This window comes from Odocoileus virginianus, chromosome 31, assembly GCF_023699985.2.
Source record: "Odocoileus virginianus isolate 20LAN1187 ecotype Illinois chromosome 31, Ovbor_1.2, whole genome shotgun sequence".
In the NCBI taxonomy this organism is placed as follows: domain Eukaryota; kingdom Metazoa; phylum Chordata; class Mammalia; order Artiodactyla; family Cervidae; genus Odocoileus; species Odocoileus virginianus.
The window spans coordinates 28321171-28346197 of NC_069704.1; the positions used below are offsets into that span (position 1 = coordinate 28321171).

General features: G+C 35.8%; 1 protein-coding gene across 7 annotated transcripts in view; it reads right to left on the reverse strand.

The window, feature by feature from the left end:
* Positions 1 to 25027, reverse strand: part of ERCC6L2 (ERCC excision repair 6 like 2) — a 173517-nt gene that overhangs the window by 72585 nt on the left and 75905 nt on the right. For all 7 annotated transcript variants that reach the window (XM_070459504.1, XM_070459503.1, XM_070459501.1 and 4 more), the window contains exons 7-12: positions 23572 to 23712; positions 22850 to 22963; positions 21933 to 22052; positions 19029 to 19100; positions 16671 to 16816; positions 351 to 446 (exon numbers count right to left, since the gene is read on the reverse strand). In XM_070459504.1, the coding sequence (XP_070315605.1) occupies positions 351 to 446; positions 16671 to 16816; positions 19029 to 19100; positions 21933 to 22052; positions 22850 to 22963; positions 23572 to 23712 (689 nt within the window). The remainder of the gene's footprint in view (positions 1 to 350; positions 447 to 16670; positions 16817 to 19028; positions 19101 to 21932; positions 22053 to 22849; positions 22964 to 23571; positions 23713 to 25027) is intronic.

Sequence of the window (25027 nt, forward strand, 5' to 3'; positions counted from 1 at the left end):
CTTTTCTCTGCTGGTCGCTTCATCATAAAAAATTTTTTCATGAGTTTCTTAAAACTTCTGATCCACTAGTAGTGGCCTTTTACACTTTCCTGCAGGAGTAGGGATTTATTCTCTCTTCTAAATTAATCTTGTCACAATAATGAGATTTTGAGATGGAGGGGAAATAAATGACTAACAGCCTGCCATTTGGATTTAAAAGTTCAGGGTTATCTTAAACAAAAGTTTAAAAATATTTGACAATGGTTTCCTTATCTTCTAATCACAGTCACATTACAGGCAACCTAAAAAATTCAGGAGCATTTTTAGATTAACGTATTTATAGATCACATCAAATTTTGTCGCCATTGTACCTGTCAATTGCTTGAAGATCATTGGCTGGATTCCATGTAGGATCAAATAATACAACCACATTGGCACCAACAAAATTAAGGCCTAGTCCACCAGCCCTGGAGTAAATTTAAAAAAAAGCACATTAAAACAGTAAAAATAAATTTTTCTCTGCAACTCAATGATGCCAGGTTTCTATAACAAAATAAATACAATATTACATTAACATTATAAAAGTAAGGTAATTAAAATACAAATATACCACAAGGAAAATTGCTATGGAACATTTTTTTTTGGTACTATTCTAGAATATTCCTGAAGAACTATGGACAGATGATCATAACATTGTATAGGAGGCAGTGATCAAAACCATCCCAAAGAAAAAGTAATGCAAGAAGGCAAAATGGCTGTCTCAGGAGGCTTCACAAATAGATGAGAAAAGAAGAGAAGGGAAAGGCAAAGGAGAAAGGGAAAGATAGACTCAAGTGAATGCAGAGTTCCAGAGAAGAGCAAGGAGAGGTAAGAAGGCCTTCTCAAATGGACAATGCAAACAAATAGAAGAAAACAACAGAATGAGAAAGATTAGAGATCTCTTCAAGAAAACTGGAGATACCAAGGGAACATTTCATGCAAGGATGGACAGGATAAAGGACAAAAATAGTAAGGACCTGACAGAAGCAGAAGAGATTAAGAAGAGGTGGCAAGAACACAGAGAACTACCCAAAAAAGATCCTAATGACCCAGAAAACCACGAACGTATGGTCACTCAACTGGAGCCAGACACCCTGGAGTGTGAAGTCAAGTGGGCCTTAGGAAGCATTACTAAGAACAAAGCTAGTGGAGGTAATGGAATTATAGCTGAGCTATTTCAAATCCTAAAAGATGATGATGTTAAAATGCTACACTCAATATGTCAGCAAATTTGGAATACTCAGCAGTGCCGACAGGACTAGAAAAGGTCAGGTTTCATTTCAATCTCAAAGAAGGGCAATGCCAAAAAATGTTCAAACTACCATATAACTGCACTCAGTTCACATGCTAGCAAGCTTATGCTCAAAATCCTACAAGCTAGGCTTCAGCAGTACATGAACTGAGAACTTCCAGATGTACAAGCTGGGTTTAGAAAAGGCAGAGGAACTAGAGATCAAATTGCTAACATTTGTTGGATCATAGAGAAAGTAAGGGAAATCCAGAAAAACATCAATTTGTGCTTCAATCACTATGCTAAAGCCTTTGACAGTGTGGATAACAGCAAACAACAGAAATTCCTAGAGAGGGGAATACCAGACCACCTTACCTGTCTCCTGAGAAACCTGTATGCAGATCAAGAAGCAACAGTTAGAATCAGCCATGGAACAATGGACTGGTTCAGGACTGGGACGGGAGTATGACAAGGCTCTGTATTGTCACCCTGCTATGCAGATTACCTCATGCAAAATGCTGGGCTGGATGAAGCTCAAGCTGGAATCAGGACTGCCAGGAGAAATATCAACAACCTCACACATGCAGATGATACCACTCTGATGGCATAAAGTGAAGAGGAACTAAAGAGCCTCTCTTTGTGGGTGAAAGAGGAGAGTGGAAAAGCTGGCTTAAAACTCATCATTCAAATACTAAGATCACAGCATACAGTCTCATCACTTCACAGCAAATAGAAGGGGAAAAAGTGGAAGCAGTGACAAATTTTCTTTTCTTGGGCTCCAAAATCACTATGGACAGTGACTGCAACAATGAAATTAGAAGACGCTTGCTCCTTGGAAGGAAAGCTATAACAGACCCAGGCAGTATATTAAAAAGCAACGAAATCACTTTGCCAGCAAAGGTCTGTATAGTCAAAGCTGCAGCTTTTCCAGCAGCCATATACGGATATAAGAGCTGGAGCATAAAGAAGGCTGAGCACCAAAGAATTGATGCTTTTGAATTGTGGCACTGGAGAAGACTCTTGAGAGTCCTTGGACTACAAGGAGATCTGACCAGCCAATCCTAAAGGAAATCAACCCTGAATATACATTGGAAGGACTGATTCTGAAGTAGAAGCTCCAATACTTTGGCCACCTGATGCAAAGAGATGACTCACTGGAAAAGATCCTGATTCTGGGAAAGACTGAAGGCAAAAGAAGGGGGAATCAGAGGATGAGATGTTTAGAGACATCACTGACTCCATGCACATGCATCTTAGCAAATTCTGGGAGACAGTGAAGGACAGGAGAGACTGGCATGCTGCAGTCCATGGGGTTGCAAACAGTGGGACATGACTTAGTGACTGAACAAGAATAACAGAATATCTCTAAGAAGTTTGAGCGCTAGAGCTCATTTAAGTAGGCTGTGCTGATTTTTACATTTTTTGGATACTCAAATACTATTATCTAGGATTTTCCTAACAGAACTCTTAAAAACTAATAGACTCTAGCTAAATAAATATACACACTTAAAAAATGCACTTGTCTTTATTCCTATAAGTGCAGCTGAAAACCCTGGATATTATATATAAAATGAAACACAAGGTTATGAAAGCTGGAGGGAACACAGATTGGTTACAGACCACAAGAGAAATGACATGGCAGTGAGTTTCCTGGCTGTATTTTTGCCTAATATATCCCAGACTGGAATACCAGAGTGGATTTCCATGGCCTTCTCCAGGGAAATCTTCTCCACCCAGGGATCGAACCTGGGCCTCTTGCATTGCAGGCAGATTCTTTACTGTCTGAGTCACCTGAGAAGTCACTGAACTGGAAACGCCAAGAGCAAACAGTCAGAGAGCAAAAAAAAGAAAGAAACCTAAGAAAGCCTCTTCCTTTAGGCAAAGAACCAGGAAGGGCATAGAGTTTTAAGACAGAAAAATGAAGACAATTAACCAGCCTATTATTGCAAACACCATAGAAAAAAAAATCTGTGGCCCTAACCCTCACTTGGTCATCCAAGACTGAGTGGGGAGACTGAACTTCCGTCTTTGCCTGACAGTAAAGAGGGGCCTCTCATGCTCATTCAGGTGGTGTCAGGGAAGACCGATAAAGGAGCTGGAACTTCTGACTTCTGCCAAGCTATAACCAAGGTCCCCTCTGCAGTGCAGGGGTAAGCCATGCAGAAGGAGCGATAAAGTGCCTCAATCTCAGGATACCAACACAGGCCAAGCAAGAGACGTGGATTTCTACCTCACGTGGCTGGCATGGTGTCTGGCTAAAAGAGAAGTTTTAAATAAGATAGAGTCTCATAACATAATACTCAAAACATCAAGTATACAATAAAAAATTACTACTCTTACCAAGATCTAGGAAAATCTCAATTTCTATGAGAAAAGACAATTAACATTTGACAACACTGCAAAGAATCAGATGTTCGAATTATCTGACAAGGATTTACATGCAGCTACAATAAAAATGCTTCAAAAATGCTTGAAATATGCTTGAAACAAATAAAAATATTAAGTCTCAGCAAAGAAAGAGAGAATACCAAACAAAAATTTTAGAACTGAAAAATAACTGCATAACAAAACTTGCTAGTTGGATTTGGTACTACAGTGGAGATGACAGACAACAGAATCAATAAACATAGGAGCAGGTTAATATTATTTGCCCAATCTAAACAACAGAAAGAAAATGTTCAGGAAAAAAAAAGTCTTAGAGGCCTGAGAGACAGCAATAAAAGACTAATATTTGTATCACAGTAGTCCCAAGAGAAAAGAGAGAGTAATATTGAATGAAAAGGTACTGAAAGAAATACAGCTGAAAACTTCCCAAATTTGGGGAAAAAGATAAACCTATAGAATGCAAAAATTGCGTGAACTCCAAAATGATAAACCCAAAGAAAACTATGTTCAGATATAGTGTAATTAAACTTCCGCAAACAGAAGACAAACTCTTGTGAGCAGTCAGAGAGAAACTGTATCAACATATTACTTTTAAGGGAACATAAATTCAAATAACAGTAGATTTCTCATTAGAAACCAAGGTGGCCAGGAGGAAGCAGTACATCTTTCAAGTGCTAAAAGAACTGTCAACACAAAATTCTATATCCAGTAAAAACACCCTTCAGGAATGAAAGGGAAATCATGACACTGTCAGACTAAGGAAAATGAACAGAATCTGTCACCAACAGACTTAGAAGCAAGATAAAACAACTAAAGAAGCCAACCAATATCCAGTCCTATCAAATTTACCACAAAAAAGTTTTTTTTTTTCTTTTTCATGAGTCCCTTCTTCATCTCTATTTTCCCTTCCCATATTGCAAACCTTGATATCATACCTGTATGTATTACTTCATTGGCCTCCAGTCTTCCCTTACCTCAGATCCATTCCCACAGTACATAAAATAATTTAAAGTACAGAATATAGAAAACTAGGGGCTTCCCAGGTGGCCCAGTGGTAAAGAATCTGCCTGACAATGGAGGAGACACTGGAAATGCAGGTTTGATCCCTGGGTCAAGAAGATCGCCTGGAGGAAGAAACAACAGCCCACTCCAGTACTCTTGCCTGGGAAAATCCCACGGACAGAGGAGCCTAGTGGCTACAGCCCGTGGGGTCACAAAGAGTCAGACGTGACTGAGCTAGTGAGCACACATGCAGAGAAAACGAAGGATGCCATTCGTCTATTTAAAACTTCTCAATTCTGTGAGGAGTCAAAGTTTTGTCTTCATTTAATTTGACCTCTGTTAAAATATACAGTGAAAAGAAGCCACAAAAGATATATGCATATTTTGACAGTTTTAAAAATATGGAATTATTTAATGGATCTGACAAATTCATTTTTCTATCAGCCAAAACATATCAGAAGACAAATAATTCATTTTGGAATGAAGTTATTTATAATGATTTTTTTTTTCTAAATATATCTAGCAAAACTGAATAATAAAATGTCTATTGATTTATTAAAGATTTCAGCTGCCTACACAGCTTTTTAGATTTTACCTAATAATAACTGTTATCCTCTCATATTTTGAACTTTCTGTGTCTAAATACCCTACATTTAGCAATTATTTTATTATACAATAATAAAATTTTGTATTTTTAAAAAGGAAAACTTAAAATCCAAGAATAAAACCATTTCTTTTATAGTCTATTCTAATCTCAACCTTCAAAGCCTTTCACTGAGGCTTTCTCTTGCTGTTTTTCCCTTTTCAGAATCTTTATACTAGATACTATTCATCCAGGGAGAGAAAATGTTAACAGTCTTCTCTTACACAGTTTCTGTCAAAAATAGAAAGAAATTAATATTTATAGAGCATCTACTATATACCAGGAATGGCATGAGAAATTTTCATATATCCTATACTTTCATCCTCAACATAGTTCTATGAGCTATTATTCTCATTTTTACAGATGAGGAAATTGAGAATCAGAAATATTAATTTACTTGCTTAAAAGTCATTGAAGTGGCTAACGTCTGGATTCAAACCCAGGCATCCTGACTTAAGGATCAATATTCAATAGAAATTGAATTAGCTTCTTTGGAAAATAACTTATTAGAGGCAATAGCAAAAAGGTATCACAGAGACTTAAACTCAAAGAAAGGAATGAGGTGGGATAAAGAGTAAGGTTGGAAAAAAATTCTAAAAATAAGTAAATTAGGGGAGTAGGTGATTTAGATACCAAACAAGTAGAAGAAAAGTTAGTTTACCTGTCTACTATCATGATGGGGAAATTTTTTAAAAATCAAGGTTCATAAGATTACATAATTAGACTATTATGTGAAAAATCAACTAGTTATGATTAAAACAAAATTGGATTGTAAGAAATATTTTCTAACACTTAATACCAAAAATAATCTAGTCAACTGTTCTGTAAGTTGTGACATGAATTTACCTCAGATGTCCTAAATAAGTCACAGGAAGGTCACCACTAGTTGAGGTAACAATCTTCAAAGATATTTTGAAGACTGTCCAAGTTAATTCAGAGGCAATATTTCTTTTAAAGAAAAAAAATAATCTCTAAACTCTATCTCTAGACATGAGATGATTCTCTATTTGATGATAATACAATTGAGAAGTGCAAACTTTTCAAATCTGTCACTCCTCTCATATGACTAAGAGCAAAAGCTTACTCCTTATGCAATAAAATACAAAAAGAATATAGCTCTTTTCAGCCTGAGAAATGGTATAAAGACAGACACATAATCAACATGCAGGCTATTCATTCTTTAGGTCTTTCACATTCTATTTTGTATCAAAAATACATAAAAATTATACTTAACCATATCTTAATGTTACACACAAAAAATGCCAACAATGAATTAAATTTTATTGTTATGTATTAACTATTATAAAAATCCTGCATGCCATAATGAAGATCGAAGATACTGCATGCTACAACAAAGACCTGGCACCGCCAAATAGGTATTTTTTTAAAGGTCGAATAAAGTATTCACTTACTGAGAAGCCTAAATATATTTAACCAATACCATGCTCATAGATAGGAAGGTTCGAAAGCATTAAAATGTCATTTTTCTACAAAGTCATTTATAAATTCAGTGATTCCAATAAAAATTCCAACCCCAGGAAAAATGCCAGAAAACCCTCCCTTGATGAGCTGAGTGAGATGATCATTGAAAGCTAAGCTTTAATGTATTGACATTCCAGAGTAAAGATTATTCACAAAATGAGAGTTCAAAGCAAAAAAATAAAGACGTAATTTAAAAGACTGAAACTTAGTTATTTAAAATAAAATAATAAGATTGGAAAATGCCATTTTTTTTTTCTCAGAAATAGAGCCAAAAAAAGATAAGAACACAAAGTAAGAGATCCAAGTTCACAGGTTTAAAGAATCATCCGAGGGGAATTCCCTGGTGGTCCAGTGGTGAGGACTCCGAGCTTTCACTGCTGAGGGCCTGTGTTTACTCCTGGGTGAGGAACTACGATTCCACAAGCTACGCAGTGCAACTCTGTCCTCCCCCCAAAAAAGAATCATTGTAGGGACACTAAAATCAGATAACCTAGTGACCAAGAGATACACTAGAAAAACGTGAAGAGAAGCCATTGTCAAAGAAATAATCAAAGAGAATTTCCCAGTCCTGGGTGTTCATTGGAAGGACTGATGTTGAAGCTGAAACTCCAATATTTTGGCCACCTAATGCGAAGAGCTGACTCATTTGAAAAGACCCTGATACTGGGAAAGACTGAAGGCAGGAGGAGAAGGGGACAACAGAGGATGAGATGGTTGGATGGCATCACCGATTCAATGGACATGAATTTGGGTAAACTCTGGGAGTTGGTGATGGACAGGGAAGCTTGGCGTGCTGCGGTTCATGGGGTCACAAGGAGTTGGACACGACTGAGCGACTGAACTGAACTGAATTGAATACCTACAAAGATCTGAAAAGAAATTCCCTACAGTTGGCCAAAGCAATTACATGAGAGATCACATAGAAGACATTTTATGATATTCAAAAATACATAAAATTTATTTTCTATATATTCTGGCATGCAAAGTTATTTGCTAAAATAGCTGACAGATAATATAGACAGATGACAAAAGTAGAAGACACGGTGGATATGTGCTAATGTTAATACCACACATTACAAGTACTTAGAAGATACTGTAGAAAGTTGCTGGACTAAAAATCAAAGATTAAAGTATATTATTTAAGGCTAAAACTTAATTAATAGACAAAAAATAAAAAGAGTAAAGACTACATGGAAAATGGGGAGGGGGAAGTAAAAGAAAACCAAATTTCCCTTTAACATAACACAAAGTCCAAGCTGTTGATAAACTAAAAGATAATGAAGAATTAGGATTATGGCAAAAATAATGAACTGAGCCAGTGTGAAAGTCTTTTGTTTCAACACCCAGAAATTAAATATAAATTTTTGCAAAACAAGAAAAACAAAACAAAAACTGAGTGTATCTCTTTTGAAAAATATAGCTGACAAACGTACTTATTATGTTTTGTAAAGTTCTCTATGTAACAAATATAAGGACTTAGATAACAAATCATCCTTTGAATTCAGTCACAGGAAAACAGGAATCCAAAACTTCTTGTGCCCTGGCTGGGATACCTAACAGAGAAGTCAAAGTAAAACCACAGTAATGAAGAACTCCTACAACCAGTCTCCTAAGGATTAACAGAGAAAAAAGCCCCACTGAAGATAAACTCAAAATAAAAAATTACAAAATGTGTGAAGAAACCATCTAAAATGAGCAAGAGCCAGAGGGAAGAACAAATAGAAGGATTAGCACCTCCCCAAAATAGGAATTAAATAGAGTAAAAATGCCATTCAAAAAGATATTTTTAAAAATGACTAAAACTACTAAAGAAATAAAAGCTAGAAACCATAAAAAACAAAAAAAATATATAAATGGTCAGCTAGATTTGAAAAATATAAGGAAGATCTTTTTAAAAATTTGAGTATATTCTATGCTATACACTGTATCTGCATGACTTCTTTATTTTGACTCCCTCAATCGCCTGCACCTTTTAACCCCTTCTCCCTACTCCTTCCTTTTGGGCAACCACTAGCCTGTTCTCTGTATCTGAGTCTGTTTTGCTATGTTTGTCCTTTTATTTTTTAGATACTATATGTAAGTGAAATCATATAGTACTTGTCTTTCTCCATCTGATTTACTTCACTTAGATTATACACTGTAGATTCACCCATGTTGTCACAAAGGGCAAGATTTCATCCTTTTTATGGCTAAGTAATATTCTATTATATACATATATATGTATATATACATAAAGTATATATATATCTATATGTGTGTGTGTAATCATTATCCATTTTATTTATCAATAGACACTTAGGTTGCTTCTGTGTCAGTTATTATATATACTGCTGCAGTGAACATACATATATATATTCAAATTAGTGTTTTTCCTTTTCTTCAGATAAATGACCAAAAGTGAAATTGCTAGATTGTATGACAGTTGTACTTTTAATTTTTTGAGGAACCTCCATACTGGTTTTCATAGTGACTGTATTAGCTTAGATTCCCACCAACAGTGCAGAATGGTTGCCTTTTCCCCACATCCTCAACAACACCTGTTATCTGTGTTCTGTTTTTTTGGTAAAAGTTACCCTGACAAGTGTGAGGTGCTATCTTTCTGGTTTGATCTGCATTTCCCTGATGATTAGTAATGTTGAGCACCTCATCATGAGCCTGTTGGCCATCTGTATGTCTTCTTTGGAAATATATCTATTTGGGACCTCTGCTGATTTCTTAATTGGATTATTTGGCTTTTTTATATTGAGTTTTATGAGTTCCTTATATATTTTGGATATTAACCCCTTATTGAACATATCATTTAGAATATCTTCTCCCATTCAGTAGGTTGCCTTTTTCTTTTATTGATAGTTTCCTTCACTGTGCCAAAGCTCTTTAGTTTGATGTAGTCACATGTTTATTTTTCTTCTTACTATCCTTGCCCAGAAAGATTAAAAAAACATTACAAAGATCAACACCAAAGAGGTCACTGCTTATATTTTCTTCTAGGAGTTTTATGGTTTTAGGCCTAACATTAAATGTTTAATCCACTTTGCATTTATTTTTGTATCTGGTATTAGAAGACACTCTACTTTCACTCTCTTACATCTATCTGTCTGATTTTCCCAATATCACTTATTGAAAAGACTTTCTCCCCCACTGAATATTCTTGGCTGCTTTATGATAGATTAGTTGACCATATAAATGTGGGTTTATTTATGGGCTCTCTATTCTATTCCACTGATCCATGTGTCTGGTTTCATACCAGTACCATATTGTTTTGATTACTATGGCTTTGTATACCACACAAATTTGATTTTGAAATCAGGAAGCAAGACAACTCTAGCCTTGTACATTCTCAAGCTCTCTTTGGCTATCTGGGGTCTTCTGTGGTTCCACACAAATTTTAGGACTATCTGTTCTGTGAAAAATGCAATGGGTATTTTGACAGTGATTGTATTGAATATGAAGATTACTTTGGGCTATACAGACATTTTAACAATGTTAATTCTTTCAATCCATTACCATGTGTATCTTTACCTTTATTTGTGTTCAATTTCTTTCATACTTGTGTTATAGTTTTCAGTGAACATGTCATTTACCTCCGTGGTTAAATTATTCCTAACTATTTTATTCTTTCTGATGTAGTTGTAAAAGAAATAGTTCACTTAATTTCTCTGACAGCACATTATTTGTTATAGAAATGCAACAGATTTCTGTATGATAATGCCATCTCCTGCAACTTTGTTGCTGTTGTTTAGTTTCTAAGTCATGTCCAACTCTTTGCAACCCCATGGACTGTAAGCTCACCAGGCTCCTCTGTGCATGGGATTTTCTAGGCAAGAATACTGGAGTGGGTTGCCATTTCCTCCTTCAGGGGATTTTCTCAACCCAGGGATCCAACCTGCATCTCCTGCTTGGCAGGCAGATTCTTCACCTCTGAGCCACCAGGGAAGCATCCTGCAACTTTACTGAATTCATTTATTAGTTCTTATAGTTTTCTGGTAGTGTCCTCAGGGTTTTCTATATATAGAATCATGATATCTACAAATAGCGACAGTTTTGCTTCTTCTGTTCCTATTTGGATTCCTTTTATTTATCTTTCTTACCTGATTACTGTGGCCAGGAATTACTGTACCATGTTGAATAAAACTGGTAAGAGTGGGCGTCCTTGTTTTGTTCCTGACCTTAAAGTTTTAAGCTTTTTACCACTGAGTATATTATTAGCTGTTGGTTCTTCATATATGGCCTTTATTATGTTATGTTCCCTCTATGACCACTCTATTGAAGGTTTTATGATAAACAGACATTGAATTTTGTCAAAATCTTTTTCTGCATCTATTGAGATGATCATACGATTTTTCTTCTTCAATGTGTTAATGTGATCTATGGCATTGATTTGATTTGTGGGTACTGACTCCTACTTGCATCTCTGAGATAAATCTTACTTCATCTTGGTGTTTAATCCTTTCAACTATTATTGAATTTCATTTGCTAATATTTGTTGAAGATTTTTAGATCTCACCAGGTATCACTGCCTTGTGATTTTCTTTTTTGTGTGATATCTTTGTCTGGTTTTGGTATCAAGGTTAATGCTGGCCTTGTAAAATGAGTTTCAAAGTGTTTCTTTTGCTTCAATATTTTTGGAATAGTTGGACAAGACTAGGTATTATCTGTTCTTTATTTGGCCAAGCCACTTGACTTACGGGATCTTAGTTCCCCAACCAGAGATCAAACCTGGGCCCCCTATAGTGGAAGCATGAAGTCCTAACCACTGGACATCCAGGAAAATCCCAACCGGTTCTTTAAATACTTGGCAGAATTCCTCTGTGAAGCCATCTGATTATGGATTTTTGTTTGTTAAGAGTTTTTTGACTACTGATTCAAATTCATTACAGCAATCAGCCAGTTCAGGTATTTTATTTCTTCCTGATTCAGTCTTTGAAGACTGTATGTCTCTAAGAATTTATACATTTTTTTCCAAGTTGTCCAATCTGTTGGCACATAATTGTCTACAGCAGTTTCTTATGAGTGTTTGTATTTCTGTGATATTGGCTGTAACTTCTCTTTTATCTCTGACTTCATTGATAGGTGTATACTGCTGTTGTTCAGTTGCCCAGCTGTGTCTGTCTCTCTGTGAACCCATGGAACGCAGCATCCAGGCTTCCCTGTCCTTCACTATCTCCCGAAGTTTGCCCGAGTTTCTGTCCATTGCACTGTTGATGCCATTCAGCCATCTTCTGCTTTGACGCCCTCCTCTCCTTCTGCCCTCAGTCTTTCCCAGCATCAGGGACTTTTCCAATGAGTGAGCTATTCTCATCAGGTGACCAAAATACTGGAGCATCAACTTCAGCATCAGCCCTTCCAATGAATATAAGGGGCTGGTTTCCTTTAAGATTGACTGGTTTGATCTCTTTGTTGTCCAAGGGACTCTCAGGAGTCTTCTCCAGCACCACAGTTCAAAGGCATCAATTCTTTGGCACTCTGCCTTCTTTATGGCCCAGTTCTTACAACTGTATATGACCACTGGGAAGACCATAGACTTGACTATATGGACCTCTGTCAGCTGAGTAATGTCTCTGTTTTTCAACACACTGTCTAGGGTTGTCATAGCTTTTCTGAAAAGAAGCAATCGTCTTCTGATTTCATGGCTGCAGTCACTATCTGCTGTGATTTTAGAGCCCAAGAAGAGGAAATCTGTGACTACTTCCACCTTTTCCCCTTCTATTTGCCATGAAGTAATGGAGCCAGATGCCATGATCTTAGCTTTTTTAATATTTAGTTTTAAGCCAAGTTTTTTCACTCTTCACCTTCACTCTCCTCAAGAGGTTCTTTAGTTCCTCTTCACTTTCTGCCATTAGTGTGATATCATCTGCATATCTGAGGTTGTTGATGTTTCTCCTGCCTATCTTGATTATAGCTTATAACTCATCCAGTCTGGCATTTCTCATGGTGTGCTCAGTTTATAGGTTAAATAAACAGGTTGACAGCAGAGAGCCCTGTGATATTCCTTTCTCAATCCTGAACCAATCAGTTGTTCCATACAGGGTTCTAACTGTTGCTTCCTAACCCACATACAGGTTTCTCAGGAGAGAGGTAAGATGGTCTGGTACTCCCACCTCTTTAAGAACTTTTCACGGTTTGTTATAATCCACACAGTAAAAGGCTTTAGCACAGTCAATGAAACAGAGGTAGATATTTTTCTGATATTCTCTTGCTTTCTCTATGATCCAGTGAACGCTGGCAACCTGATCTCTGGCTCTTCTGCCTTTTCTAAATCCAGCTTGAACATCTGGAAGTTCTTGGCTCACGTAATGCTGAAGCCTAGCATGAAACAGTTTAATTAGGACCTTACTAGCATAGCATCAGAGATGAGTGCAACTGTCAGATGGTTTGAAGACTGTAGGTGTATACTTACTGACACTGACATTTTGTTAACTGTTTTACTGCTTGCTTTTGTAATACCTCTTTGCTCTTCTTTTAGTCTCTTCCCTTGTGGTATGATAACTTTCTTTAGTGTTATGTTTGGGTTTTTTTCCCTTTAATTTTTCTGTATCTATTGCAAATTTTTGGTTTAGGATTATTGTTCAGTCACCCAGTCTTGTCTGAATCTTTGAGACCCCATGGACCCAACACAACACCTCTCTGTCCCACACCATCTCTCGAAATTTGCCCAAGTTCGTATCCATTGCGTTGGTGATGCTATCCAGCCATCTCACCCTCACATGCCCTCTTCTCCTTTTGCCCTCAATCTTTCCCAGCATCAGGGACTTTTCCAAAGAGTCAGCTGTTTGCACCAGATAACCAAAATACTGGAGGTTCAGCTTTAGCATCAGTCCTTCCAATGAGCATTCAGGGTTGATTTCCCTTAAGGTTGACTGGTTTGATCTCCTTGCTGCCCACGGGACTCTCAGGAGTCTTCTCCTATACTGTAATTCAAAGGCATCAATTCTTTGGCATTCTGCCTTGTTTACAGTCCAGCTCATATATACACATACATATATATGTATACTTACATATATATTTATATACACATATATACACAATTTTTTATATATATATACACACACACACATTACATAAATCGGTTTTAAAATGACAGTTATTTAAGTTCGAATGCTTTTAAGCACTACATCTTTACTCCCCCACTCCATGTTTTATGTTTTGAATATCATATTTTACATCTTTCTATTTTTTGTATTACCTAACTACTTAATGTAGTTGTAGTTATTTTTACAACTTTTCCTTCTTTAAAAAAATTGAAGTATATTTGATTTAGAATGTTGCGTTAGTTTCTCATGCATAGTAAAGTGATTCAGTTACATTGTTTTTCAGATTTTTTCCATTTTAAATATTGAAGATAGTTCTGCAACTTCTGTCTTTTAATCTTCATTCTACCTCTTTTTAAGGGTTTGAAAGGCTGCCTTTACCATATATTTGTCTTTATTAGTGAGAGTTTTTTTCTTTCATATATTTTGTTATTTTTGGTTATGGCCTTTTCCTTTCACTTGAAGAAGATCCTTTCACATTTGTTATAGGATCCATTTTGTGATGATGAACTTTTAGTTTCTGCTTGTGTGGCAAACTTCTCTCCTTCAATTCTGAATGACAGCCTTGCTGGGTAAAGTATTCTTGGCCGTAAGTTTTTTTTTTCCCATTTCAGTACTTTAAATATAATAACTCCCTCCTGTCTTACAAAGTTTTGCTGAATAATCAGCTGACAGGACTTCTAAACATAAAAAATAGATTTTAAAATTAAAAATTCAATGGACAGATTAAATAGCAATTTGCAATATAGCTGAAGTGATAATTAGGAACTTTAGGGCAGAGCTTATCAAACTGGACTACAGGTGAGCAGAACAGGAATGAAAGATAATTGGTTGTCATGATAAATCCTGTACTATTTGAACTGTTGTTGAAGGCATTTATTACCTTTAAAACATTATTTAAAAATTAAGAATGCTTATGTATGTTTGATAAAACTTAGCTGAAGACAGTGTTCTATGTCATTTAATACTGAGTATTTAAGGACTCATTTGTGAAATTCTTCTTGAAATCATTCACAGGTAGATGGAAATCTAGAGCTTCTCAGGCCTTAGTTGCAAGAATTCAAGAATAATTTTGGTCCTCAGCAGTTAAGTAGCTCACTCACCATATATATTTGATTTCTCACTGTAATTTTTCTGTTTTTTGGCCATGCTGTATAACTTGTATGATCTTAGATCCTTTACTGGGGACTGAACATGTCCCATGGCAGTGAAAGCACTAAGTCCTAATAACTGGACCTCCAGGGAATTTCCAAAGAAATTTTTTTTTTAAACTTACTTTTTCCTTTCTTGTATTTTATACGTTTTTTAAAAAGTCACTTGAGATTAATTTCAAAAATATACAAACAGCTCATAAAGCTCAATATCAAGAACAACAACAAACAATCCAATCAAAAAATGGGCAAAAGACCTAACCAGACATTTCTTCAAAGAAGACATACAGATGGCCAACAGGCACATAAAAAAATGTGTAAAATCACTAATTATTAGATAAATGCAAATCAAAATTACAATGAGGTACCACTTTACTCCAGTCAGAATGGCTATCATCAAAAAGTCTACAAATAATAAATGCTGGAGAGAGAAAAGGGAACCCTCCTACACTGTTGGTGGGAATGTAAACTGGTATAACCACTATGAAAAACAGTGTAACTACCATATGATCCTACAATTCCACTCCTGGGCATATATCTGGAGAAAACTATTACTGGAAAAGATACATTCATCCCAGTATTCATTGCAGGACTATCTATAAGAGCCAAGATATGGAAGTAACCTAAATGTCCATCCACAGATGAATGGATAAATTCATATATATACAATGTAGAAACATGGATGGACTTTGAGGTTATCTTACTAAGTGAAGTAAGCCAGATAAAGATAAATATCATATGATATCACTTACACATGGAATAAAAAAAAAGATACAAATGAACTTATATTTAAAACAGAAGAAGACTCACAGATCAAGGGAGGGGAGGGATATATTAGGAGGATGGGATTAACATATATACACTACTATATATAAGACAGATAACCAACAAGAACCTACTGTATAGCATAGAGAACTATACTCAGTATTTTGCAATAACAAAAAAGGGAAAAGAACCTGAAAAATAATATAGGTTATTGAATCTTTCTGTGGTACACCTGAAACTTACATGACATTATAAGTCAACTATACTACAAACTTGAATAAATAAATAAATAAACGTCCTGTGAAATTCCTTTTGAAAGACAGTGGGAGTATATCTATAAAATACTTATTATTATATTAGATGTTAAGAACAGATTTGTTACCCCCGCCAAAAGAGACTAATCTTCTCAGGTGTTTATAGCAACTTAAATTTTTCTCTATGTGTATGTCTTAAAAAGTTCACTGAGATTCATAAACAGGTGTTAGAACTGATTTAACTTTATAAAACCTATAAATGTTCAGCTGCTCTCCTTGAGACCAGGTAGAGACAGAGGAGCGAAACTCCTGGTCCATTAAGCCTTACGGGTTCTCAAGGGTTCCCTGACCAGTTTGAAAATCACTGACACATGTGACTCTCAACTATTCAATTAATAACTTGATTATTCAATTAAGTCTGACTGTTCTAACCACAACACATGAGCCAAGCATTCACTTTTCGGATATTTTAAAAAACAAAGCTAGACATATAAAGAGGATGAAAATAATGGAAGTGACAGAAAAGTTTAGATAAAACTCAATATTGTTATCCCAGTCAAAATTAATAGCATTTCTGTTGCTTCTCCTTAAAGCTAAATGAAACACAGCAATAGAAGCATAACCACTGAAAATCCAGTAATAGTTTAAGGATTATCTTAAATCTTAAGAGCAATTAGATAGAAATCAAGTTATAAAATTTTATTTTCTTACATTGTAGAGACAAGGCAAATGTTTACATCTTGAGTACTGTTGAATTCTTTCACAATCTTGATTCTTTCCTCTGATTTTGTACTTCCATCAAGTCGTCGGTAATCAAGTCCAGATGCCATACAGTATTGCTGTAGCACATCAAGCAACTAGAGGAAAGATACAGAGACATGCAAAGATAAACTCATGGTTTAGTAAGTTTCCTACCATTATACAGATGAGCTTTACCAAGTATTAATATCGCTGTTCACAATTTCCTTCTTATAATTACAACGGCAACAAATATTTTTCTAATTTCTGACTCATACATCTTCCTACTATTATACTGAAACTGATTTTAACATTGGGCAACCTTTGTTTTAAAAAAAGAAAAATCAATCTTTCAAGGGAAAAAATCAATCTTTAGCTTTCAAAACTACAAAAAAAAAAGGAATAAAAAGAAAAGTACTGCCCAACTCATTTATCTAATTATATTCATTATTTTTGCTATAGTCCATATTCTAAAATATCTTAAATATCTTAAAGAACATTTTAATTGTTAACAAAAATATCTTAAGTAGAGAATTAGAAATTTATGTTTGCTATTTGATAGCTGATATTAAGTAATTCTTATATAACTGAGATTTAAGTATCTGTTTTAAAAGTTGTTTGCCTCATTTCCATTTCCTACAGAAATTATTAAGAAGCAGAAGATATTAGGAAGAGGTGGTAAGAATATACCACCCTGGAATGTGAAGTCAAGTGGGTCTTAAGAAGCATCACTACGAACAAAGCTAGTGGAAGTGATTGAAATCCAGTTGAACTACTTCAAATCCTAAAAGATGATGCTGTGAAAATGCTGCACTCAATAAGCTAGCAAATTTGGAAAACTCAGCAGTGGCCAGAGGACTGGAAAAGGGCAGTTTTCATTCCAATCCCAAAGAAAGGAAATACCAAAGAATGCTCAAACTACCACACAATTGCACTCATCTCACATGCTGGCAAAGTAATGCACAAAATTCTCCAAGCCAGGCTTCAGCAATATGTGAACTGTGAACTTCCAGATGTTCAAGCTGATTTTAGAAAAGGCAGAGGAACCAGAGATCAAATTGCCAACATCTGCTGGATCACTGAAAAAGCATGAGAGTTCCAGAAAAACATCTACTTCTGCTTTATTGACTATGCCAAAGCCTTTGCCTGTGTGGATCACAACAAACTATGGAAAATTCTTCAAAAGGTGGAAACACCAGACCACCTTACCTGCCTCCTGAGAAATCTGTATACAGCTAAAGAAGCAACAGTTAGAAATGGCCATGGAACAACAGACTGATTCCAAATAGGGAAAGGAGGACGTCAAGGCTGTATATTGTCACCCTGCTTATTTAACTTATATACATCATGAGAAATGCTGGACTGGATGAAGCACAAGCTGGAATCAAGATTACTGGGAGAAATATCAATAACTTCAAATGTGCAGATGACACCACTCTTATGGTAGAAAGTGAAGAAGAACTAAAGAGCCTCTTGATCAAAGTGAAAGAGGAGAGTGAAAAAGCTGGCTTAAAGCTCAACATTCAAAAAACTAAGATCATGACATCCAGTCCCATCACTTCATGCAAATAGATGGGTTAACAGTGACAGATTTTATTTTTTGGACTCCAAAATCGCTGCAGATGGTGACCGCAGTCAAGAAATTAAAAGACGCTTGCTCCTTGCAGGAAAAGTTATAACCAACCTAGACAGCATATTTAAAAGCAGAGACATTACTTTGCCAACAAAGTAATCTAGTCATCTAGTCCATCTAGTCAAAGCTATGGTTCTTCCAGTAGTCACGTATGGATGTGAGAGTTGGACTATAAAGAAAGCTGAGCGCCAAAGAATTGATGCTTTTGAACAGTGGTGTTGGAGAAGATTCCTAAGAGTCTCTTGGACAGCAAGGAGATCAAACCAGTCAATCCTAAAGGAAATCAGTCCTGAATATTCACTGGAAGGACTAATGCTAAAGCTGAAACTCCAATACTCTGGTCACCTGATGCAAAGAACTGACTCATTTGAAGAGACTCTGATGCTGGGAATGATTGAAGGTGGGAGGAGAAGGGGATGACAGAGGATGAGATGGTTGGATGGTATCACCAACTCGATAGCTCCAGGAGCTGGGGATGGACAGGGAAGCTTGGCGTGCTGCAGTCCACGGGGTCAGAAAGAGTTGGACACGACTGAGAGACTGAACTGAACTGAACTGAACTGACAGAAGATACATAAGCAGTAAATGTGGCTGGAAGCTCTTTTTATCTCTTTAAGCTACAGAGATCTCTTTATAGACTTTTAAGCCTCAAGAACTAGACCTGAGTCAATAAAAAATATGCTTCAGACAAAACTCACCTTGGTGGAAAAGGAGAAAAGAAGAACTTTATCTTTGTTTTTCCTGCAATGATTTAAAAGCTGCTGAAGAACCTGGAAGGGAACCACAAGAACATCAGTGAACCAGTTTCAATAAAAAGTATACTTTATATACATAAACATCACTTAAGAATTTTTTTAAAATTATTTTATACAATATTAGTCTCAGTAATCTTTGATAATTTCCTTCATTTTTTCCAAGTTTAAAGTATTAGATATTACATGAAATTCATCTTCATATTGTTAAAAGTGAGGTAAATTAAATTGCTCAAGGACTTAGCTCATCTCATCTGGTTTTAATAAAAAGGAAGCATTTTAGATTATGAGATGCATTTAAATGGATTAATTTAATTTCCAAAGACACTTTTTTATACTTACAGTATGTTCACAAACTAAATTGCAGAACAGAATTTCTTTTAGGACTTGGGCCTAGATATCTATCTAGTATCAAGAAAACTAGAGATTATCAAGGGAACATTTCATGCAAGTATGGGCATAATGAAGGACAGAAATGATATGGACCTAACAGAAGCAGAAGAGATTAAGAAAAGGTGTACACAGAAGGACTGTACAAAAAAAGCTCTTAATGACCCATATAACCGCAATGGTGCACTTACCTAGAGCAAGACACCCTGCAGTGTTAAGTCATGTGAGCCTTAGGAAGCATTACTAATTACTATGAACAAAGCTAGTGGAGGTAACAGAACTGCAGCTGAGTTATTTATAATCCTAAAAGATGACGCTGTTAAAGCGCTGTACTCAGTATGTCAGCAAATTTGGAAAACTCAGCAGTGGCTGCAGGACTGGAAAAGGTCAGCTTTCATTCTAATCCCAAAGAAGGACAATGCCAAAGAATGTTCAAACTACCATACAATTGTGCTCATTTCACATACTAGCAAGGTGATGCGCAAATTCCTCCAAGCTAGGCTTCAGCACTACATAAACCACACATATAGGCTGGGTTTCAAAGAGGCAGAGGAAGCAGAAATCAAATTGCCAACAGTTGTTGGATCATGGAGAAAGCAAGCGAGTTCCAGAAAAACGTCTACTTCTGCCTCATTGACTAGGCTAAGGCCTTTGACTTTGTGGATCACTATAAACTATAGAAAATTCTAAAAGAGATGGGAGTACCATACCCCCTTTTCTGCCTCCTGAGAAACCTGTATGTGGTTCAAGATGTAATAGGTAGAACGAGACATGGAACAACTGACTGATTCAATGTTGAGAAAGGCATAAGACAAGGCTGTATATTGTTACACTGCTTATTTAACTTCTGTGCAGAGTATATCATGCGAAATGCTGGGCTAGATGAATCTCAAGCTGGAATCAAGATTGCCAGGAGAAATATCAACAACCTCAGATATACATATTATACCATTCTAATTGCATAAAGTGAAGAGGAACCAAAGAGCCTTTTGATGACGGTGAAGAGGAGAGTGAAAAAGCTGGCTTGAAACTCAACATTAATAAAAACTAAAATCATGGCTTAGTTGGGGCTTCCCTGGTGGCTCAGAGGGTACAGCATCTGCCTGCAATGCGGGAGACCCAAGTTCGATCCCTGGGTTGGGAAGATCCCCTGGGGAAGGAAATGGCAACCCACTCCAGTATTCTTGTCTGGAAAATCCCATGGATGGAGGAGCCTGATAGTCTACAGTCCTATACCTGGAGAATCCCATGGACAAGAGACTGGCAGGCTACACCCCACGGGGTCGTAAAGAGTCGGACACAACTGAGCAACTCACACACACATACACAAGATCATGGCATCCAGTCCCATCACTTCATGGCAAAATAAAAGGTAAAATGTGGAAGCAGTGACAGATTTTCTTTTCTTAGGCTGCAAAATCACTGCAGTGACTGCAGCCATGAAATCAGAAGACACGTGCTCCTTGAAAGAAAAGCTATGACAAACCTAGACAGCATGCTACAAAGCAGAGACATCACTGTGCCTACAAAGCTATGGTTTTTCCAGTAGTCATGTACAGTTGTGAGAGTTGGACCAAAAAGGCAGCTGAGTGCTGAAGAATTGATGTTTCTGAATTGTAGTGCTAGAGAAAGAAGACGTTTTAGAGTCCCTTGGACTGCAAGGAGATCCAGTCAGTCAATCCTAAAGGAAATTGATCATGAATATTCATTGGAAGGAATGATGCTGAAGCCGAAGCTGAAGGTTTGCCGTCTGATGCGAAGAGCCAATTCACTGGAAAAGACCCTGATGCTGGCAAAGATTGAAGGCAAAATGAGAAGGGGGTGACAGAGAACGAGATAGTTGGATAGCATTACCAACTCAATGAACATGAATTCGAGCAAATCCAGGAGACAGAGGATGGCAGAGGAGCATGGATTGCTGCAGGTCCATGCTGTTGCAAAGAGGAGGACATAACTTAGAGACTGAACGATAACAAATTCCTTTTAGTAAATATTCAAATTTTCTTTATGTAATAAAATGTATTTAATTATACCTAGGCTCTAAAAACTCTGATATTTGTTTTCTATAATAATCAGTCAAATATATACCTCTTCTCATTTTATCCCCTCTGTTTCTCTATTACAGTAAGTCCTGAATTCCAGATTTGATTTGATGCCAAAATGCCAATAATTTGCCCCCATATGCAGTGTGTTTAGAGAGGAAGCAAATAATCCAAAGCCTATGTAATAATAGTGATACTGTTATTTTTAAAACAGGCATTTACACATTTGGCAATGACAGCTCCAAACACCATGGAAAAGAAAACCACAAAGGAAAGAAAAGAAATTTTCTGTACTAAGCATAAGGTTTTTCTGAAGTATATAATGAAGACAACCCATTTTATTTATTTAAATGATAAATATATAAACTTTTAAATACATCATCCTTGCATGTATGCAAACTGAAAGAACAACACTTACTTTCATTTTTCCGCTGTATTTTGGGTCAGAAAGTGTTTCAAAGGCTGCATCCTTGCTTTTTTGCACAAAATCTGGGAATCTGGAAAATACCTGATCACATATCCTTTTGATAAGTGTTTCCTTAAGGGAAAAAGGAAGAAGAAAAGAAATCTCAGCACTTTTAAACCTGTATACTTTGAAAATATTTATAAAAAATATATTTAGAAGGAATGTATTAGGTTGAAAGTTTTACCTTCTTTAACTCAAAATACCTTAAAGTGATATGTTAAACATGTAAGGCTTTGACAAGTTCTGAGATAGTGATATGGTTACTAATTTTACCGTTACTTTTTTAAGATTTTCAAAATAAGGAACTGAATACTTCTCAAAGAGTAGTCTTTTAAAATTACATTTCAACAACCTCAAGCTTATCACACAAAAACAAAATATGAAAACATTATATAAAAAGCTTTTAAAAAGATCTTTTTATTTACATTGTGCTTTAGACACAACTGACATGACTAAAGCCAATGACTCCATGTGTGCCTAAATTTTGAAATTACTGATTTTTACTAAATATTTAATATACAGATTATTATAAAGCCTCATTGTAACACAGTAGATTAGATAATTAGATATATTATTGGTGGAATTAGGATGGACTCATCAAATATCTTTAGTTGGTAATATATCAAAAGTTATTAGGAAAATGAAAATAGTATGAACATATCAGAGGCATAAAAAAGATTTACTTTAAGGTTAACTTTTCTCACTTTGATTAAAAGTTTAAATGCATAAACTTCTCTGACATCTAAATTAAAAAACAAGCAGGTCAGTTACCTCTTCAATTTCATACAAAGATAAGGATATTTGGCTAAGAAATTTTATACCAAATACACTAAATAGCATCACAAAGAAATTTAAAATCCAACCCAAACCTGTTGTTTAGAGGTGCTAGCAGTCTGCAGTAACGCCACATGGTTAGCTACCTTCTGAAGGACTGCAAGGTAACTGAAATACAATGTTTTCACTGTTTCGCCCTGTGAATTGGTCTGTAACCATAAAAGTACAGAAAATAAAAATAAGCAAGGGACTAACACGGCTATGTAACTAATTATACCAAAAATATATCACTTACAATAATATTTATTATCCGGTTACTATCAGCACAATACATTATGAGAAAATAATGGTCAAATGATACACAAAATATCCATGAATCACTAATGTGGAGTTGTACTTTTGGTCAACCATAACACAATGATGTTTTTAACAAAAGAGGAGAGAAAGTCCTCATTCCAGGAAGTATATATGGTGACACAGCTTCTACAGATAAAAAACCACGTGAGGAAAAGTTCTATTAGCTGCTACTTACTCTGATACTAGACTTGAGTACTATATAATCAAAAATAAGACAGTAAAGATATCATGTAATGTGCTTAGTCACTCAGCTGTGTCAGATTCTGTGACCCCATGGACTGTAGCCCATCAGGCTCCTCTGTCCATGGGGATTCTCCAGGCAAGAATACTAGAGGGCATTACCATGCCCTGCTCCAGGGGATCTTCCCAACCCAGGGAGTGAACCCAAGTCTCCTGCATTGCAGGGGGATTCTTTTATCATCTGAGCTAACAGGGAAACATACCATACTGAAATGCTTACCTTATAACAACAATTTCTCCTTTTTTGGCCACTACTGCAGGTACAAGGCTCAGAAGATTGAAGTATCAAAGACACATCTTCAGTTTCTAATACCGTTTGATAGACAGCTTTTTGAAAATCTGTCAGAGAACAGTATACCATCTGTCAAGATAAAAAAGAAGGTAGTTATTAGTATTTTTATAGCAATGATAATTACAATGCACATCAGGTTTCACAGACTGTAAGAGTGAAAACTGCTCATAAACTGTAATTTTTCTTACATGATTAGCCCATGTAATCATTATATGGGATTCCCAGATGGCGGTAGTGGTAAAGAACCTGCCTGCCAATGCAGGAGACATGGATTCGATCCTTGGGTAGGGAAGATGCCCTGAAGGGCATGGCAACCTACTGCAGTAATTTTGCCTGGAGAATCCCACAGACCGAGAAGCCTGGGGGACTATGGTCCATAGGTTTACAAAGAGTTAGACACTACTGACGCAACTTAGCACATATGCATGCACATCACTGTATAACAAGAATACAAGAAAATTTCTCCTAATTCTATGCTACAACCTTACCATAAACTATACAAATTATAACTTACTTTTCAAATAAATCTCACAGTTTGTTCTTTAATTTTAAAAACTCAAAATATGAAAAAGCTAAGAGGAAAAAGCTTATAAATTTCTCAACATATTACTGTGGGTCTTTTCAGCATTCCACATTATTAGCCCATCATGCAAATAAGTGATTAAAGTTTAGGTCAAATAAAAAACTAGAAAAGGAAAGATAATACTTAGTGAGTTACTTGAAAATCTGGAAAAAAAATTTTAAACATCCTATTACTGAAGATAGGATAAAGTATTTTTGCTACAAATTCCCAAAATTAGTAAATATAAGAATTAAACAAATACACATGAAGGCAAAACTTGTAAAATTGCCACCTTGTGCCCAAATTCAAGAAAAGAAGAAAACACAAGAAAATAATGCCACTAACAGGGGATACATTTTGCCTTATGCTTCTGGTAGTCTGGAAATTGGTAAAATTCTTTGCAATATAGCTGTATGTAATCAGGGTCATAAAACTAAATATATACATGGTAGGACTTTGAGGAATGTGAATAAGAGGGAAAGCCATCTATTTAAAAATATTTATATGTGTGTATCGTTACTACAGAACATTACTGCAAAAAGAAGAAATATTGTGGATATAAGAATAAAAAGAGAATATTGAAGATAGGGTCAATGATTAAGGTATGGGGGAAATTCTGAGTTATTATTTTATCCCAAGTTTATTAAGATAAATTAACATATAAGTTTATAGTATATAACATTATGATTTGATATGTGTTTTTATTGTAAAATTATAAGCACAGCAATATGGCTAGTTAACACATTCATCACGTCACATAACTACTTTTTGTGTGTATGGTGAGAACATTTAACATTTATTCTCAGAGGCAGGGACTTTTAA